This window comes from Pteronotus mesoamericanus, unplaced genomic scaffold (assembly GCF_021234165.1).
Source record: "Pteronotus mesoamericanus isolate MK-2021 breed Mesoamerican mustached bat unplaced genomic scaffold, CSHL_Meso_final contig_40, whole genome shotgun sequence".
In the NCBI taxonomy this organism is placed as follows: Eukaryota; Metazoa; Chordata; class Mammalia; order Chiroptera; family Mormoopidae; genus Pteronotus; species Pteronotus mesoamericanus.
The window spans coordinates 12,178,401-12,198,392 of NW_026555150.1; the positions used below are offsets into that span (position 1 = coordinate 12,178,401).

A 19,992-nucleotide genomic window follows, 5' to 3' on the forward strand; every position below is an offset into this window, starting at 1 on the left:
GCCACACTGGTCAGACCAGAGAAAGAGATAAAAGGCACCCAAATAGGAATGGAGAAAGTAAAGCTATCATTGTTCGCAGATGACATGATAGTGTACATAGAGAACCCTGTAGACTCTACCAAAAAACTCCTCAACCTAATAAGTGAATCTGGCAAAGCAGCAGGATACAAAGTCAATATTCAGAAATCAAAGGCATTGTACACCAGCAATGAAATAGAAGAAGAAATCTGAAAAAAAAATACTGTTCAATATAGCAAGAAGAAAAATGAAGTACCTAGGCATAAATTTAACCAAAGACGTAAAAGAACTGTATGCAGAAAGCTATACAACATTGAAGAAAGAAATTAAGGAAGACACAAATAAATGGAAGCATATACCGTGCTCATGGATAGGAAGAATTAATATCATCAAAATGTCCATACTTCCCAAAGCAATTTATAGATTCAACACAATCCCTATTAAGATACCAATGACCTATTTCACAGAAATAGAACATTTAGAAATTTATATGGAACCATAAACGACCCCGCATAGCCGCAGCAATTTTGAGAAAGAAAAACAAAGTAGGAGGGATCAGAATACCGGACATCAAACTATACTACAAAGCCAGTATAGTCCAAACAATCTGGCACTGGCACAAGAACAGACCCATAGACCAGTGGAACAGAATAGAAAGCCCAGAAAGAAGCCCAGGTCTATATGGGCATCTAATATTTGACAAAGGGGGCAGAAGCATAAAATGGAGCAATAATAGCCTCTTCAACAAATGGTGTTGGGAGAGCTGGATGGCTACATGCAAAAAATTGAAATTGGATCATCAGCTGACACCATACACAGAAATAAACTGAAGATGGATAAAGACTTAAATATAAGTCACAACACCATAAAAGTCCTAAAGGAGAACATTGGCAGGAATCTCATATATCCCATGCAGCAATTTTTTTACTGACATGTCTCCTAATGGAAGGGACATAAAGGAAAGAATAAACAAGTGGGACCTCATCAAAATAAGAAGCTTCTGCATGGCTGTCAAATACATCAGCAAAATGAAAAGGGAGCCAACCGTATGGGAAAATATATTCGCTAAGGATACATCAGATAGAGGTTTGATCTCCAAGATATTTAAAGAACTCACTCGACTCCACTCCAAGACGCTTGTCAAGATGACAAACGATCCAATCAAAAAATGGGCAAAGGACATGGGCAGACGCTTTTCCAAGCAGGAGATAGAGAGGGCCCAAAGGCATTTTAAAGGATGCTCAGCATCACTAGCCATCAGAGAAATGCAGATCAAAACCACCATGAGGTACCATCTCACACTGGTCAGAATGGCCATCATAAACAGATCCACAAACAACAGGTGCTAGCGAGGCTGTGGATAAAAGGGAACCCTAGTCCACTGTTGCTGGGAATGCAGACTGGTACAGCCACTGTGGAAAGCAGTGTGGAATTTCCTCAAAAAGCTGAAAATGGAACTGCCTTTTGGTCCAGTGATTCCCCTGCTGGGACTATACCCTAAGAAAACCACAACTCTAATTCAAAAGAACCTATGCACCCCAATGTTCATAGCAGCACAATTGACAATAGCCAAGTGTTGGAAGCAACCTAAATGTCCATCAGTAGATGATTGGATTGAAAAATTAAGGTACATTTACACAATGGAATACTACGCAGCAGAAAGAAAAAAAGAACTACTACACTTTGTGACAGCATGGATGGAACTGGGGAGCATTATTCTAAGGAAAATAAGCCAGGGGGCAAAAGACAAATATCATATGATCTCATCTGTAAGTGGAACCTAACCAACAATAGAAAGATGCAAGGAAAATAAGACCAGCACACTGAAAGGAAAAGAAATCAACAGACAAGAGGGAAGAAGGTAGGCGGGGCGGGTAAAAGGAAGGGAAGGGGAAAATCAAGGAACATATAGGAAGGACTCATGGACATAACCAAAGGGGAAGAGCTGAGGGAGGGAAAGAGGGAGGGGGCAAGGGAAAGTGGTGGAAAATAGGCAGAGACAAATGTATTTGAAAAAATAAAAAAAAATCACACTCAAATAAATAAAATGAGTTATTTTATATTTAAATGGGTAATGAAACAGTATAGACTATTTTATTGGTTGCTATAACCCTTGTTTATTCATGTTCAGTACTCTCATTCATGGGAAATGAATTATAGTTCTTTTTGTATTATATATTCCTGTATATTCTTAAGATTTCACCTTTTTAAAAAATTTCCTTCATAGTATTCATGTACCCGTCATCCAATAAATAGTTAATTTTTAAGTAAATATAACTGATAGTGTTTGTCCAGATCTTTACTATAGACTGTTCTCACATCAGTGATACAAAACTATTACCTCAGGTGTCTTCTTAACTCTCAAGAGGGCACAGCTGATCTGAGAGATACAAACAACCTCTTTTCTTAAATATTGTTACGTATATCAGGTGTATACGTTCAAGGTCATGACTAGCTGTGCATTTATATGTGGCTAATGTTAAGCCATAACGTTTAAGCTGTCAGTTTGGTTATAACTCGTGTTTTGTAAAGGTGTGGTATTCTATAGTAAATTGTATTGGGTTGGCCAAAAAGCTTGTTTGGGTTTTCCTATAAGATGGGTCTAGTAACACTTAGTTATCTTTAACTTCATTCAAAACAATTTTCTTAGATTATATTGCGGCAGCTGTCATATCAGCATGTATTTAAAATACATCAAAATTGGTGAATTTTTGTGTAGCCATTTTAATATTAAAGATGGAAGGAAATATGCAACATTTTCAGCATGTGTTATTATTTCAGGAAAGGTAAAAACACACTGAAACACATACACAAGAAAGACTTGTGCAGTGTATGAAGAAGGTGCTGTGAATGAACGTGTTAAACATGATTTGCAGTTTCATGCTGGAGATTTCTCACTGGATGATGCCCCACAGTCAGGTTGATAGTTGAAGTTGATAGCAATCGAATCAAGACATTAATTGAGAACAATCAATGTTATACCATTGAGATAGCTGGCATACTCCCAAATCAATAAATATCTACATCAATAAAGTTATTGATGAAAATGGAAAATGTTTTTTTTTTTTTTTTATTTTGTGGAAAAAAACCGGACAGACTTTTTGGCCAACCCAGTACCTGAGAGATACCGTGAAGTCCCAAGTCTGTGTTTGTGTAGGATTTTTTGTGTTTTTGTTTTTTGGGTTTTTTTTTTTTCTGAACTTTGAAGTCAGTGTTGTTGTTGTTTTTTAATTTACCATTGAAAATGACTGGAAAAAATATATCAATTCAATAATCCAAGAGATGTTAAAGAACTTCAGTGAGTGTAACTCAAGTTCAATGATGAGAATTATAGAGTCAAATGTGAAAATAAAAGTGATTTAGAAGATGATTATGTGGAGGTTAATTCAGAAGATTCAGATACTGAACAAGACCTTTCTAGTGAAGAAAGTGAAGATAAAGTAGACATGAATGAAGAGTATTTTTTTGGAAAGTAGAAAGAATCAAAATGTAGGAAAATTCCAGTAAGAAGACAAATTAGAAAACTGCCACAGAATATTTTGTGTCAACTTCCATTAGTTCAGCCAAATGCAAAAAATGTCAAGACAGAACTTGAAGCTTGGAACTGCTTTATCACAAATGATATTTTAGATCTAATCTTATTATATACAAATAAATACATCAATTCTATCTTGAGCCAATTTTCACAAGAAAGAGATACTAAATGAATAGACAAAACTGAACTGAAAGCATTTTTAGGCCTCTTATATCTAGCTGGTTTACATAGCAGCAGTTGACTGAACTTGCAGGATTTATGGGCTACAGATGGTAGTGAGATTGAACTTTTTAGACTTACATGATATCTTTATGGAGATTTAGATTTATTCATAATTGTACCAGGTTCGATGACAAACTCAGCCCCTTAGCACACCTGAAAGGGGACAAATTAGTGTCTATGAGAGATATTTTCTTAGCATTTGTAGAAAATTGTAAATTGTTATTCTATGGAAAAGAATATAGCAATAGATGAATGTTACCTGGATTTAGGGCAAATGTACATTTAGATAATATATTCCATCCAAGCCCAGTAAATATGGTATAACATTTTTTGCTATGGTCAATTCAAAAGTATTTTATACAGGAAATCTTGAAATATATGCCACTAAGCATCCCGAAGGTCCTTACTTGATTAGTAATAAACCAGCAGACATAATCGAGAGACTTGCAGAACCCATTTACTCATCAGAACATAATATTACAGCAGATAACTAGTTCACTGATACAAATCTTATCTCTGACTTAAAAAAGAAGCAACTTTTCAGATAGGCATTGTTTGTAAGAATAAGCCCTGACTACCCCTGAATTTATGCCTTCTAAATACAGGCCCCAAAAATCCAACATTATTTGCTTTTGTTGCAGATTGCACATTTATATATCATATATGCAAAAAAGGAAAAAGTGTAATTTTAGTTTCAAGTATGCATTTTGATGACACCCTAAACTTAGATTCACAAAAGCCTGATATAATAGAATATTACAACCAAATGAAGTCTGGAGTTGACACTGGACCAAATGCTATGTACATATTATGTGGCCAGGGACACCAGAAGATGGCCTATGGTTATATTCTACACAATTTGGAATATTGCAGGAATAAATGTTTAGGCTATATGCTGAACAGCAATATGAAAATAAGGTACAGAATGTTTATTCAAAATCTCATAATGCAATTAGTGTCAGAACAACTAAAAAGGTGTTCAGAAATCTCTACAGGTGTACATAAGCCTATGTGCCTGAAATTTCATCAATTTCAAACAAAAATTGAAGGAAACTCTACTGACTACATAGATATAGCTCCTTTGACAAGCAGAAAAAGAAAAAGATGTGTTAGGTGCTATGCATCCAAAAAAAAGTTGCTTATCAAAATATTTTTGCAAGTTTTGTGAAAAGTATTTATGCCTTGAACATAGCAATATTGTTTGCAGTGACTGTTACAAACATTTTACACAGTCAACTATTGAAGATTCTGATTAATTAATCTTAAAGACATGTTTTGGTTGTGTATTTTAGCAATACTCTTATTTCCATTATTTGAAAAGAAAATTTTTTATTTATATTTTTATTTGTTTAATAATTTCTAGACTGTAACGGAAAACATTCATGTATTTTGTTATATAAATATAATAAATGCAATTCTCCAGTGTTTTTAAATTGTTTTTCTCATTTCAGCACATATTAGTAATGAATGTATCTCCCATATACACGTTATCTATGCTGAAATTCTTTTAACCGCAACCTGCACTCAGTTAAAGGATTAAGCTGAATTATTTTTACTTCTTTATTTTCTTTCTTTCTTTCTTTCTTTCTTTCTTTCTTTTATTGTTCAAACACATTTGTCTCCGTTTTCCCACCACCACTTTCCCCTGCCCTCCTCCCCTCTCCATCCCTCAATCCTTTCTCATTTTGGCTTTTTCCATGGGTCCTTTATATTTTTATTTCTTTTACCCATTATTAAAGTCCATTAAGTGAAAGACTACTTTGAAGAACATATCACTTCATGATAAAATTGTAGAAATTCACAGCTGGTTGATATTATTTGTATCCTGAATATATTTACAGTAAAGTAAATAAATATAAGTATTATCTCTATATAGATATACACACAAAAATCTTACAATTTTATAACCTTCTAATGTCATTTATTTAAAATACTTTCTTAAATTGACCAACTTATTTATTTTTCATTTATATTAAAACAGTGTGGCAGCCGTGTCTGGGTGGCTCAGTTGGTTGAAGCATCATCCCATACACCAAAAGGTTGTGGTTTTGATTCCCAGTCAGGACACAAGCCTAGGTTGCTGGTTCATTCCCCAGTTAGGACACTTATGGGAGGCAACCAATCAATGTTCCTCTCTCACATCGATGTTTTCCTTTCTCAATCGCTCTCCCCTCTCCCCCCCAAAAAAAATCAATAAACATCTGCAGGTGAGGATTTAAAAAATACAACAAAAACAATAACAAACATAGTGTGGCTATGTGGGCTTGCATTTTTTTAAAGTAAAATCATATCTAATATAACAGGGTTCTGTTTAATGAAGTCAATGTAATTCAAGGCTACATCTTTAAGTGCCATCAGGGAACTGCATTATCAATCAATTTATGTTATTATTGTTACCCATACTTCCATTTCAGATGACATGGGCAATTTGTGAGTCAAATCAATTGACTAAAGTAGGATATGGGGTTTTCTTAGGTTGTTCTTACACAGGATATCATATATAACCAAGACCTCACAATATGCTGGAGGAAAAGTTATTACATTTGAGAGAAAATTATATGCTCTGTGGAACTGTATGCAGTTACAATGATTTCCTTGAGAAATGAAAAATGTATTAGATATTCATTTTGACTGAGCTCACTGTATAACTTCATTTTTAAAAACAAGAGTAAAAACCAGACAAACACATCAGTACGACCACAGTATTTTCCTTTAATTTTAATTCACTGCAGATTTTCTTGAGAGACAAAGTTAGTCTTTATAAAGTATAATAAAATAAGCAAACCCTTCCTTTCTGATCTCATAATGTTGGAAAAATCTTTTATAATCTTTAAATATTTTTCTAGTTCAATGTAAATATTAAAATAAAGCTCACTGAGCATTGAATAGAATTTGAATCATGCCTTTATTTGCTATTGAAAAATGCCTTTAGATTTTTGTTTGTGTTAAGGAAATATGCCTCCTTCCACATACTACTACCACTGATATTTATCAGAAATATTGAACGATTTAAGTAAAATATTCCAGGATAGAGTCTGTACAATTTTGTGGCCTTCTCATTTTTCCTGAGCCTTTTGTGTGTGCATACTTCTAGCTTTTGATGAATGCTTCTGGAATATTCTTTTAATTTGAAAATAATCAGAGGGTTTTTCTTATAAAACATGAAGAAAGTTGAAGAGGGAAAAATTTCTCCTTACAATGTTTTTTTTTTTTCCTCAAAATAAGAATAGCTTTAAAATTCATATAACCTCTAAGAAGCCCCATGTTAGATTCAATTCAACAGACATTTATTTATGTGTATTCCTCTTATTTTGCATGTTTTCCCTGGTCAGTCTCATTCAGTTTATTCTCACAACTTCTCAATTCATTTCTCTGGTTCCAGCCTCTCTTCTTAGCCCCAGATAGATATCTAACTTGCCTCATATTATTCACTTATCTGTGGTTACATAAAGTTCAATGACCCTAAAACTGTGGCATTTGAACTAAGTCTTGAGTATGATTCTGATGGGGGTTGGGATGTGAAGGTGGGGTATAATAAACAAGGCATTCTAGACAGAAAGAAAATGATTCCAAGGTTGTAAAGTATCTGGCAAGATGATCTATATTGTCACTTGCAGTTCTATAAAATTTTACATTCTATTATTTATTATGGTAAAATATACATCATAAAATTTACCATTTTAAGTGTACAATTCTGTGATATTAAGTAGATTTAGGTGGTTGTACAACCATCACCACCATCCACCTCCAGAATTTTCAGTCCTTCTCAACTGAAGCTATACACATTAAACAATAACTGCTCATTCTTTTCTCACCACAGTCCTTAATAACCATCATTCTACTTTCTGTTTCTGAATTTCACTACCTTATGTTCCTTATATAAGTGGAATCATACAACATTCATCCCTTGGTGACTGGCTTATTTTACTTATATATACATACTGGTTTATGTGGTCAGTGTCACGATTGGCTCTTAAATTTATTGACCAGCCTACTTCGTTCAACGTGTACTTGATGTATAATAATGATCTCTCAAATACATAGAATGGGTATTTCAAATCTGTTTTCTATGAACAAATGAAATTCAAGGTCCACAATAGTTCTCTTACCTTTGGCCAAGTGTCCACTTTAGCAGCAAACTGGGGTTCAAAGACATCATGAGGTAACAGTTGATACTCCAGACACCAATAATTTGTCAACACTAGGCTCCAACCTCTCCTCAGTAAATAATACAATTCTAGAGTATTTACTCTATAATTTTAGAACAGAAAACTACTTCCTAACCCTTAGCTGACCACCTATGTTGATACAGCACTTTAAATTTATTTCTCCAAAAGGGAACACTAGTACACTGTTGGTGGGAATGCATACTGGTGCAGCCATTGTGGAAAGCAGTGTGGAATTTCCTCAAAAAGCTAAAAATGGAACTGCCTTTTGACCCAGTGATTCCCCTGCTGGAACTATACCCTAAGAATCTCAAAACACCAATTCAAAAGAACCTACGCACCCCAATGTTCATAGCAGCACAATTGACAATAGCCAAGTGTTGGAAGCAACCTAAATGCCCCTCAGTAGATGATTGGATCAAAAAACTATGGTACATTTACACAGTGGAGTACTACGCAGCAGAAAGAAAAAAAAAACCTACTAAACTGCGAAAGTATGGATGGAACTGGAGAGCATTATGCTAAGCGAAATAAGCCAGGGGATGAAAGACAAATACCATATGATCTTACCAATAAGTGAAACCTAACCAACAATACAAAGATGCAAGGAAAAGAAGACCAGCAACACTGAAAGGAAAAGAAAGCAACAGAGACAAGAGGGAAGGAGGGAGCGGGGGCGGGGGAAAAGGAAGGGAAGGGTCAGATCAAGGAACATATAGCAAGGACTCATGGACAAAGCCAAAGTGGGGAAGGATTGAGGGAGGGAGAGAGGGGAGGGGCGCAGGGGAAAGTTGTGGGGGGAAGGCAGAGACAAATGTATTTGAAAATAAATTAATTAATTAAAAAATAAACTTATTCCTCCAACCCATTTTTAAAGTTTGTGGATCATTTTATAAGTAGAGAAATGGTGTTTTTCCTTTAGGGACTTCCAATGCTTAAATGTGCCAGATACATGGTTATGGCTTCCAGCCACTTGGCTCTTTTGGAATTGTAAACTAGTACATAGATATAATCTTAGCTTTTTAAATTATTTAAAAGGAAACCTAACATATTTGCATTCTCCAACACAAACATCATTTACCAGAAATTAAAAGTAGAAATTTAAGTCCCTCTAAAAGAATGCAAACATAGGATCTAGATTTTTTTGGTTTTGTTTACTTGTGATTGGTGTTTACATTGAGTCTTGCTATGGTCAAGGAACTGGTAAGAAGAACCTTGGTGCGTTAAGCTTCCTTGAGCAGGGAGGAACCCCCACCAACTCGCCATTTATGCCTATGCCCACTCAGATCTTGCTTCAGCCCTCATGCCTGCCTAGCAGTCTTTTGAATGTCCAGACCTATGGCCATCCTCCAGTGAGGCTTGTCTCTGAAAGTGGTGATCAGAAGGAAGCAGACAGAAGAGCTATTGGGCAGTTCTGCTCTTTGCCTGTCTCCAGAGTCCTAGTTTCACTGCAAAAAAAAAAAAAAACAAAAGCAAAAAACAAACAAAAAAACTTGCTTGTTAGCAGGAAACCTTCTTTTCATATATATAAGATTTTTAGTCATAACTTTAATCACATTTTAAGCTTTCTATGAATATTTTTTGATAAAGAACGGACAGTTGGTAAGGTTCTGTTTTGAATTGGTACCCCCCCCACACACACACATTGTTTTTAACTTGGAAAAACAGGTGTTTTTCAATCCTGCAGAACTGCAAAAACAGATAAACATGTTATATAAGATACTTTTATTTTTCTTTTAAATTTCAGGTGAATGGAAAGCATCTTTAATTCATAAGGTAGACTATAGTACTGCCCTGAGCAGTGTGGCTCAGTATATTGGGCATTGTCCCGCAAAGCAAAAGATCACCAGTTCGATTCCCAGTCAGGGAACATACCTGGTCTGTGGGTTCAACCCCAATTGAGGCACATATGGAAGGCAGCCAATCAATGTTTCTCTCCCTGTTGATTAGCTACCTTTCCTACGTACCCCCACTGGGGATCAAACCCACAACCCAGGCATGTGCCCTGAACAGAAATTGAATAATTGGTGACCTCTCACTTTGCGGGACAATGCCTAACTGACTGAGCCACACCAGTCAGGGCTAATTAAAATGTTAAAACATATATAGTACTTATTAAAATCAAGCTTGTGCAAAAGAAAAACATTCTCAGGCTATATAGCATTGTGAGAAGTATTTTTTTCTCCAGAAAGGAATATAAATACACATCAGGTTTATAATTCTAAGGGTCAGAGTACCTAATTGCTAAACATAAGAAATGAGTTACATGACCCAATTGCAGAACTCCTCTCCCCTTCCCACCATGATGGGAAATTATTTCCTTACTTTCCTTCTATAGATACTGCTGCTAGGAAAGACTCTCAGCTCTTTCTTTCCAAGCTGGCCTTTTTGTCACAGGAAAGAGTGGATGTCAAGATTGGGGGATGCAGATTTTTCCTCTCTTTCTTTTATACATCTTATGCAATGTCAGCATCAAGAAAGAAAGGAAGAATCCTTTCATCTCAGATTAACTGATTCTTCCCTCCCTGGTCCCTGACCCTAGGCCACATTCCATTCCACGCACTACAATGTCACCTACACATTCATCACCATGTAACTGGATTCCATCCTCTGCCATGATAAAACCCCAGGCTCAAGAAGACACTTGGACATTTTGAATGAAACTCCTGAGTACTTCTCAGGGATTTTAGAATTTGAGGGCAACTGACAATAGCTTGAGACTCTTCATCCCACATCTGGGGCTGTAAAGGTGAGAAAGGTGTCCCTGGAATCCCAAGTTGAAGCGCAACTATGAACTTATTTGTCCCCTAGAAACATTTTTATGGTATAAATAGTAATTAGTTACTGTGTTACTCTTCCTGCTGTACTATGAATAACTATGCATTAAATTGTCATTTGGGGTACTAGCCCAGGAAACTAGACATTATTTTTATGGGAAAATACTTGCTTTCTAAATTCTAAATATCTTACTTAAAAATAAACTTTTGAAACACAATCCATTCACAACTTGCTACTTGCCAATATAGTAAAACCAACCATATCTCTTCGAGTTAACTCTGTAGTCCCACAAAAACTCAGAGAATACCAGTCATGAAATGGTATGGAGAGAGAGGTGTCCCTAGTATTTCAAGCTATTGTTGAAAGAAGAAAGAAAAAAGATATAATGGTTTATTCCAATTTTTATCTTATAGAGCTGAATGATATGTGTGTATGTATATATACAAAACTTTTGGAATTCACATACAGGTACTCCCCCTATATGGCCCACTTACTCTTGTACAATTTACAGTGAAGATAGGTAGGGGACAGCATTATTTCTAGGTTCCATGTGTGTTCCAAAAATATCCATTAATTGTGGCTGAATAAAGTTGTAAAGTACATTAAAACGAAGTCAAAAACTAAAAGAAGGCAGAATATTCCAGGGTTCCCAAACTCTAAAAATCACATGAAAACACCCAGAAGCCTCATTCAAAATTTCTGCAAGTTTTCATTTACTTGCTCATTCTTTAATGTGCCTTTCCTTTTCTCTTAGTGTTATTATTCAAAATAATGATTTAAAGCTATCATTTATTTTTTCTGGGTTTTATAAAAATTACTAATACTTCTAAAATAGGAAATTATAATTAGCTATTTAGCTATATCATAAGCTAAACAAATTTGGAGGAGGATCAAGTAGCAGAACTTTACTTTCATTTGTAATGTTTTATGGAAAAAATATGTTCAGGGTTCCAAACACCTAATTTTAAACCTGTATTTTGAAACCAATACATTAGTATATCAGATTTAATATTTATACTAGTTATGTTATTTGGCTCATGTTTGTAATTATAAATTCTTTCACGGCTTTTACAGGGTTCAAAATTATGGATAATAATGGAATACCTAGGTGGAGGTTCAGCACTGGATCTTGTAAGTATTTTTAAATAAACCCATACACACATTAACACTCTTTTTTAATTGGTGTAAACAACAGCTTTTGGGCAAGCTAAATGGTTGTTTTAGTTAATATGTTCAAATTAACTTCAGGACCACTGCCATTAGGTAGATTTAGATGTATTGCAGGATTAAGTTTGTTGCTGATATTCTTAGAGTATATAAGAAATGCAGATAGCTTAATAAAATCAAGCCCCCCAAGCTAAGAGTGAGTATGTGACAGTTGCTGTCAGTTTAGAGTTTGTGACTGTACCCCTAAAAAGACTGAGTGTTCTTAAGGTTTTTTTTAATACATAATTCAAGTAACTGTCACTAAAAGTGATTCTTGGGTTCTGACCAAGCAGGTCTATAGATCTAGTTCTCTATAGAGTTCTCTCTGTTTATAGGTCATTTGGAAATGCGATGGCATTTTTGGTTGTCATGACTTGGAAGTGCTGCAGCACTTTAAGTGGGCAGGGATGAGTATGCTAAAATTCTGCAGAACGCAGGAAAATTTCTACTCAGTGAAGATACGTTCACACTCAAAATACCTTTGATAATTGCTAGTTGTCCCCAAATTACTGTGATTCTATCATTTTTTTTTTCTTTACAATCTTTATTAAGATGACATTGTATTTAAAATTGAATGTGAAGTACTAGAGGCAACTTTGTTTAGTAGAATTACTACTCAGCTAGCCTGTGGGAATGTGAGGTTATAGGGATAACTCTGTTTATAACTAAATCTTGATTGTGAACCAAACACATAAAACCCTTGGACTTTCATATCATATAAAACAAATAAGAGGCATTAAGTTATTTCTAAGTTATCTTCTATCTTCAACATTATATGACATTTTATTAGTATGTTCTACCTTTAAAATTATAGAGTATGCTATTTCAAAATTTTTTTTGATGATTAAGATAATCAAGTAATAATTCTTTTTTTAACTGGAGATGATTTTTTGTAACTGAAAAAGATTAAATATTTTAAAAAGAGTTTACTCCTGATTGCCAATAGCCCAAAGTTTCCAATAATCCTATAAACAGAAATGGCCATAAGAGATTTTCTTTCCTTTAGACATAACCATACTTAAACCATTTTAAAGAAATGGTAATTAAACTTGATGGACAGTCTCATCTCCTTCTAAGAATACATCTCAGTTTAATTAGTTGCTGAGTTAAATAATTCCTCCTTGTGTCTAATCTAATTCTTACATGCTAAAGCTTGAGTTCATTTTTTGTTTCTCTTTCCTATCTAGTGACAGAACAAAGTTGTGTATCTTTCTATGATAATTCTTCTTGCGTATAAAGTCAGATCTCATTCTTATGTTGAAATTAAATGATCTCATTTCCTTTTTTATTTTTTTTATTTTTTATTCAAATACAGTTGTCTCCATTTACCTGCCACCACTTTCTCCTGCCCCACCTACCCCCACCTCCCTCCCTCGATCTTTACCTACTTTGGCTTTGTCCATGTGTCCTTCATACTTGTCCCTTGATTTGACCCTTCCCCTTCCTTTCCTCATTAACCCCTCCCTCCTTCCCTCTCATTCCTGTTGGTTTCCTTTTTTTTTCAATGTTGCTGGTTATGTTTTCCTTGTTCGTTTGTTTTGTTGATTAGGTTCCACTTATATGTGAGATCATGTGATATTTGTCTTTCACCCCCTGGCTTATTTCACTCAGCATAATGCTCTCTACTTCTATCCATGCTGTCGTGAAGGATAGGAGCTCTTTATTTCTGCTGTATAGTATTCAATTGTGTAAATGTATAATAGTTTTCTGATCTACTCATTTACTGATGGGTACTTAGGTTGCTTCCAGCACTTGGCTATTGTAAATTATGCTGCTATGAACACATGGGTGCAGAGGTTCTTTTGAATTGCTGTTTTGGGGTTCTTAGGGTATAATCCCATCAGTAGAATGACTGGATCAAAATGTAGATCCATTTTTAGCTTTTTGAGGAAACTCCAAACTGCTTTCCACAGTGGCTGCACCAGTGTGCATTCCCACCAACAGTGGACTAGGGTTCCCTTTTCTCCACAACCTCGCCAGCACCTGTTGTCTGTTGATCTGTTTATGATGGCCACTCTGACTGATGTGAAGTAGTATCTCATTGTGGTTTTAATTAGCATTTCTCTGACAGATAGTGATGATGAGCATCCTTTCATTTATCTCTGGGCCCTCTGTATGTCCTCCTTGGAAAAGTGTCCAGTCAAGTCATATGCCTATTTTTAATTGAATTATTTGTCTTCCTGGAGTGGAATCAAGTGAGTTCTTTATATGTTTTGGAGATCAATTCCCTGTCTGAGGTATCATTGGCAAATATATTTTCCCATACGATTGGATCGCTTTTCATTTTGCTGATGTATTCCACAGCCATGCAGAAGCTTCTTATTTTGATGAGGTCCCACTTGTTTATTCTTTCCTTTATGTCCCTTGCTTTAGGAGACATATCAGTGAAAATATTGCTGTGTGGGATATCTGAGAGTTTCCGGCCTATGTTCTCCTCTAGGATTTTTATGGTGTCATGACTTATATTTAAGTCTTTTATCCATCTTGAGTTTATTTTTGTGTATGGTGTTAGTTGGTGGTTAAATTTCAATTTTTGCATATAACTGTCCAGCTCTCCCAACACCATTTCTTGAAGAGGCTATTTTTACTCCACTTTATACTTCTGCACACTTTGTCAAATATTAATTGACCATAGAAACATAGGTTTATTTCTGGAATCTGTATTTTGTTCCATTAATCTATGTGTCTGTTCTTATGCCAGTACCAGACTGTTTTGATTACAGTGCCCTTTTAATATAGTTTCATGTCAGGTGTTGTGGTCCTTCCTAGTTTGCTCTTCCTCAAAATTGCTGCAGCTATTCGGGGTCATTTGTGGTTCTACATAAATTTTTGACATATTTGTTCTCTATCTGTGAAATACGTCATTGGTATTTTAATAGGGATTGCGTTGAATCTATAAACTGCTTTGGGTAGTATGGACATTTTGATGATGTTAATTATTCCAATCCATAAACACAGTATGTGCTTCCATTTTTGTCTTCCTTAATTTCTTTCTTCAGTGTTGTGTAGTTTTCTGAGTTTAGGTCTTTTACCTCTGTGGTTAGGTTTCTTCATAGATACTTTATTTTTCTTGTTGCTATAGCCAATGGGATTTTTTTCCTGATTTCTGGTGCTGATATTTCATTGTTGGTGTACAAAAATGCCTTCTGTTTCTGAATATTGACTTTATGTCCTGCTCTTTGGCCAAATTCACTTATTAGGTTGAGTATTTTTTTGGTGGAGTCCATGGGATTTTCTATGTATGCTATCGTATCATCTGCAAACATAGAAAGTTTTACTTCTTCCTTTTTAATTTGCATGCCTTTTATTTCTTTTTCTTGTCTGATTGCTGACGATATGACTTCCAATATTATGTTGAATAGAAGTAGTGAAACCGGATATCCTTGTCTCATTTGTGATCTTATGAGCCTTCAGTTTTTGCCCATTGCTTAAGACGCTGGCTGTAGGTTTTTCATGTATGTCCTTTATTATGTTGAGGTATGCCCCCTTTATTGCCACTTGGCTGAGTGCTTTTATCATAAATGGGTGCTGTACCTTCTCAAATGCTTTTCCTGCATGTATTGATATGATCATGTGGTTTTTGTCTTTTCTTTTGTTTATGTGATGTATTATGTTTATTGATTAGTGAATACTGAATCATTCTTGCATCCCTGGGATGAATGCCACTTGATCGTGGTGGATAATCGTTCGAATGTATTGCTGGATGCGGTTTGCCAATATTCTCTTGAGGATTTTAGCATTTATGTTCATCAGCAAAATCAGCCTGTAGTTTTCTTTCTTTGTAGGGTCTTCATCTGGTTTTGGGATTAGGGTGATGCTGCCCTCATAGAAAGAGTCTGGGAGTCTTCCCTCCTCTTGGATTTTTTGGAATAGTCTGAGAAGTACAGGAGTTAGCTCTTCCTTAAATGTTTTGTAAAATTCTCCTGTGAAACCGTCCGGCCCTGGGCTTTTGTGTGCCGGGAGTTTCTTGATTACTGCCTCAATTTCCCCAGACATTACCAGTCTGTTCAAGCTTTCTGGTTCTTCCTCCTTCAGTGTTGGAAGATTATACTTTTCTAGAAATTTGTCCATTCCATCAAGGTTTTCAAATTTCTTGGCATATAATTGTTCATAGTAGTTTCTGACAATCCTTTGTATTTCTGTAGTATCAGTTGTTATTTCTCCTCTTTCATTTCTGATATTATTAATTTGGGTCCTCTCCCTTTTTTCTTGATGAGTTTGCTTAAAGGCTTGTCAATTTTATTTATCTTTTCAAAGAACCAGCTTCTGGATTGGTTGATCCTCTGAATTGTTCTTTTCCTCTCTATGTCATTCAGTTCTGCTCTCATCTTGACTATTTCCTTCCTTCTACTTGCCCTGGGATTTATGTGTTGTTGTTTCTCCAGTTCTTCAAGTTGTAGTGTTAGGTCTTTTATTTGAAATGTTTCTATCTTTTTTAGGTAAGCCTGTATTGCTATGAACTTCCCTCTCAGGACTGCCTTTGCTGTGTCCCCTAGGTTTTGGACTATTTTCTGTTCATTTTCATTTGTTTCCAGAAATTTTTTTATTTCTTCTCTTATCTCATTATTGACCCATTCATTGTTCAATAGTCTACTCTTCAGTCTCTATGAGTTTGCAAGTTTTTCAGGTTTCTCTTTGAGGTTGATTTCCAGTTTCTAGCCCTTGTGGTCTGAGGAAAAGTTTTGTATTATTTCAATTTTCCTGAATTTGCTGAGGCTTACTTTGTGTCCTATCATGTGGTCTATCTTTGAAAAACTTCCATGAACATTTGAAAAGAATGTGTATTTTTCTTCTTTGGGATGTAAGGTTCTATATATCAGTTAAGTCTATTTGATTCAGTGTGTCATTCAGTGCCACAACATGTTTATTAATGTTTTGTTTGGAACATCTGTCCATTTTTGACAGTGGGGTGTTGAAATCCCCTACTATCAGTGTGTTGCTGTCTATATTTTTCTTGACGTCCTCCGAGATTTTCCTTATATATTTGGGTGCTCCTCTGTTGGTTGCATATACTTTTACAATGTTTATGTCTTCTTGGTGGATTCTTCCTTTAAGTATTATGAAGTGTCCTTCTGGGTATATTTTTATGGCCTTTGTTTTGAAATACATTTTGTCTGATATAAGTATTGCTACCCCGGCTTTTTTCTCTGGTACATTTGTTTGAAATATGTTTTTCCTTCACTTTACTTTCATTGTGTATAGGTCGTTTCTTCTGAGGTCAGTCTCTTTAGGCAGCATATGTTTTGGGTCATATTTTCTTATCGATTCAGCTATCCTATATCTTTGGGGTATTTCATCCATTTATATTTAAAGTTATTATTGATTGGTACTTATTCATTTTTTCCTTTATACAACTATGTTCCTCTCTTTCTTACTATTCTTTTTTTTAATGTTCATAGAAGCTTTATTTGTAATAGTCAAAACCTTAAATGAACCCAGGTGACCTTCAATGGGTGAATGGTTCAACAATCTGTGGTATATTCATACTATTGAATACTAGTGAGTAAATAAAAGGAACAAACTATTGATATCCACACCTTAAATGAATTTCAGTAGAATTATACTGAGTGAAAAAAGCCAATCTGAAATGCTTAAATATTGTATAATTTAATTTATCTAACATTCTTGAATTGAATTCATATGTTCTACATTAACATTGTTCTTTTACTGACTAATCTCAGTCATGAATGTCAACACAAAAATTGAAAACAAAATATTAGTAGACAGAATCCACAGCATATTAAGAGATCACTATTTTTCTTGATCTTCTAAAATCAGTCCCTTTAGCATATCTTGCAGGGCTGGTTTGGTGGAGGTGTATTCTTTTAGCCTTTTTTTGTCTGGGAAGCTTCTTATATCACCTTCCATTTTAATTGAGAGCCTTGTTGTGTAGAGTAGTCTTGGATGCAGGCCTTTGCTTTTCATTACTTTGAATATTTCTTGCCACTCCCTTCTGGCTTGTAGTGTTCCTCTTGAGAAATCAGCTGCTATCCTTCTTGGAGGTCCCTTGTATGTTACTTCCTGTTTCTCCCTTGCTTCCTTTAGGATTCTCTGTTTGTCTTTGATATTTGCCATTTTTATGAGGATGTGTCTTGGAGTGGGCTTCATTGGGTTCCTCTTGAATGGGACCCTCTGTGCTTCTTGGACTTGTGTGACTTTTTCTCTCCTCTAATTAGGGAAGTTTTCCATAACTACCTTTCAAACACGTTCTCTATCCCTTTCTCCTCTTCTTCTCCTTCCGGTATCCCTGTTATACGGATATTATTACATTTCAGGTTGTCCTCCATTTCCCTCAATGCCTCTTCATTCTTTTTGAGTCTTTTTTTCATTTCCTTGCTCTTTCTGGGATCTTTTTTCTACCTTGTCCTCCAGCTCACTGATTTGATCCTCTGCTTCATATAGCCTACTTTTGATCCTTCTACTGTGTTCTTCAATTCAGAAATTGTGTTCTTCATTTCCTCTTTCCTTTTATTGATAGTTTCTATGTCCTTTTTCATGCTGATATATTTTGCAGTGAGTTCCTCATAGTTTTCCTGTAGTTTTTGGTAATTTTCTTTGAGCCCACTGAGCTTCCTCTCAACTATTGCTTTGAACTCGATATCTGATAGTTTACTTGCCTCTATTTCATTTAGTACTATTTGTGGGGAATCCTCCTTGTCCTTTGATTGGGGGGTGTTTCTTTTTATTCCCATTATTTGTGAGACTCTTCTCTTTTGCTTCTTAAATTGATGTGTCTTGACTTCCTGACTTTGTGATGTGTACTTCTATAGTAAGAGACTGCTTTTTTTTTTTTTTTTTCTGGATCTCCCTTTGATGATGTCAGCTGGTGACCCCATCTTTGGGCTGTCTTTATGAGACTTCCAGGAATCTAATGTCTGTGTCTGTCCCCTCCAGTTGTTAATCTAGTCACTCTGTCCTCAGCAGTCAGGCTTAGGCACCACGGGGCCCAGCAGAGTCCCTCCTGTGCGTGGGGTTATTGCATCCTTTCATGCTACTGCTATTCAGGGGATTGTTTTGCCTGAGCAAGATGGTTTCTGCCCTTTGAAGAAGGAATCAACACCGGGATCCCCCTGGCTACTCCCTCAGTTCTCTCCCCAACACCTTTGTCTCCAGACTCTTCTCAATCATCTCTAGACCACTCTGCATCCCCTTTAGCCAGGGATCTCCTATCTGTGACTGCCACTGTGTACTCAACAGCCGGGCCTGCACAACACCTGGCTGGGACAGAGCATCCTGGAGGTGTGGCTATTGTGTCCTCTCACGCTGCTGCCGCTTATGGGAGTGATCTGCTTGAGCAAGATGGCTGCTGTCGCATGGGCTAGTAGTCAACACCAGGATCTCTCTGGTTACTTCCTCAGTTCTCTCCCCAATGCCTCTGTCTTCAGACTCTCCTCAAGCTACCCTAGACCTCTCTGTGTTCCCTTTAGCCAGGGATCTACTATCTGTGACTGCCGCTCTGTTCTCAGTACGTGGGCCTGTGCATTCTTGGGGCAGAGCCTCCTGGAGTTGGGGCTATTGTGTCCTTTCATGCTGCTGTCACTCAGGGGAGTGGTCTACTTCAGCAAGATGGCAGCTGCAGAATGGGGGTGTGAGTCAGCACTGGGACTCCACCAGCTACTTTCTCAGTTCTTTTTCCAAAGCCTCCCTCCCCTGTCTGTCCTTAGGCAGCTCCAGCACACTCTGCCCCAGCCTTTTTCGGAGCCCAGGGTAAGTGGCCACCACTCCACATTTTTGCGTTGGCCCTTTAAATGGCTCTTTGCGTCTCCAGTCACCTTTCACTGGCAGAGAGCACCTCTACGCTTTTCACAGCTGGCTGTTGTCTGTGTGCTTTTTGGGCTCTGGTACTGTTGGCTGGAGATCCCCGTCTATGGTTTAGACCCTGTCTCCTCAGGGGGATCCAACTGGCCGTTTCAGTATCCCTCTGGTGCTGCTTCACATGGGCGCCCAGCCCACCTTCTAGAGCCTCTACCGCACTCCTTACCAGTTGTTTGTGCTAAAGCCAATTCCACTATCTGTCCAAGGTTTTAAGGTTCCTCTAGCTATTGTTCCTTTGCCTTCCAGGTGATT

The 19,992-nt window shown here is 36.4% G+C and overlaps 1 protein-coding gene across 1 annotated transcript in view; it reads left to right on the forward strand.

Moving 5' to 3' along the window:
- The window catches only part of STK26 (serine/threonine kinase 26), a 79,267-nt gene that overhangs the window by 48,864 nt on the left and 10,411 nt on the right, over positions 1 to 19,992 (forward strand). The window contains exon 4 of the mRNA XM_054576969.1: positions 11,794 to 11,850. Coding sequence (XP_054432944.1) covers positions 11,794 to 11,850 — 57 coding nt within the window. The remainder of the gene's footprint in view (positions 1 to 11,793; positions 11,851 to 19,992) is intronic.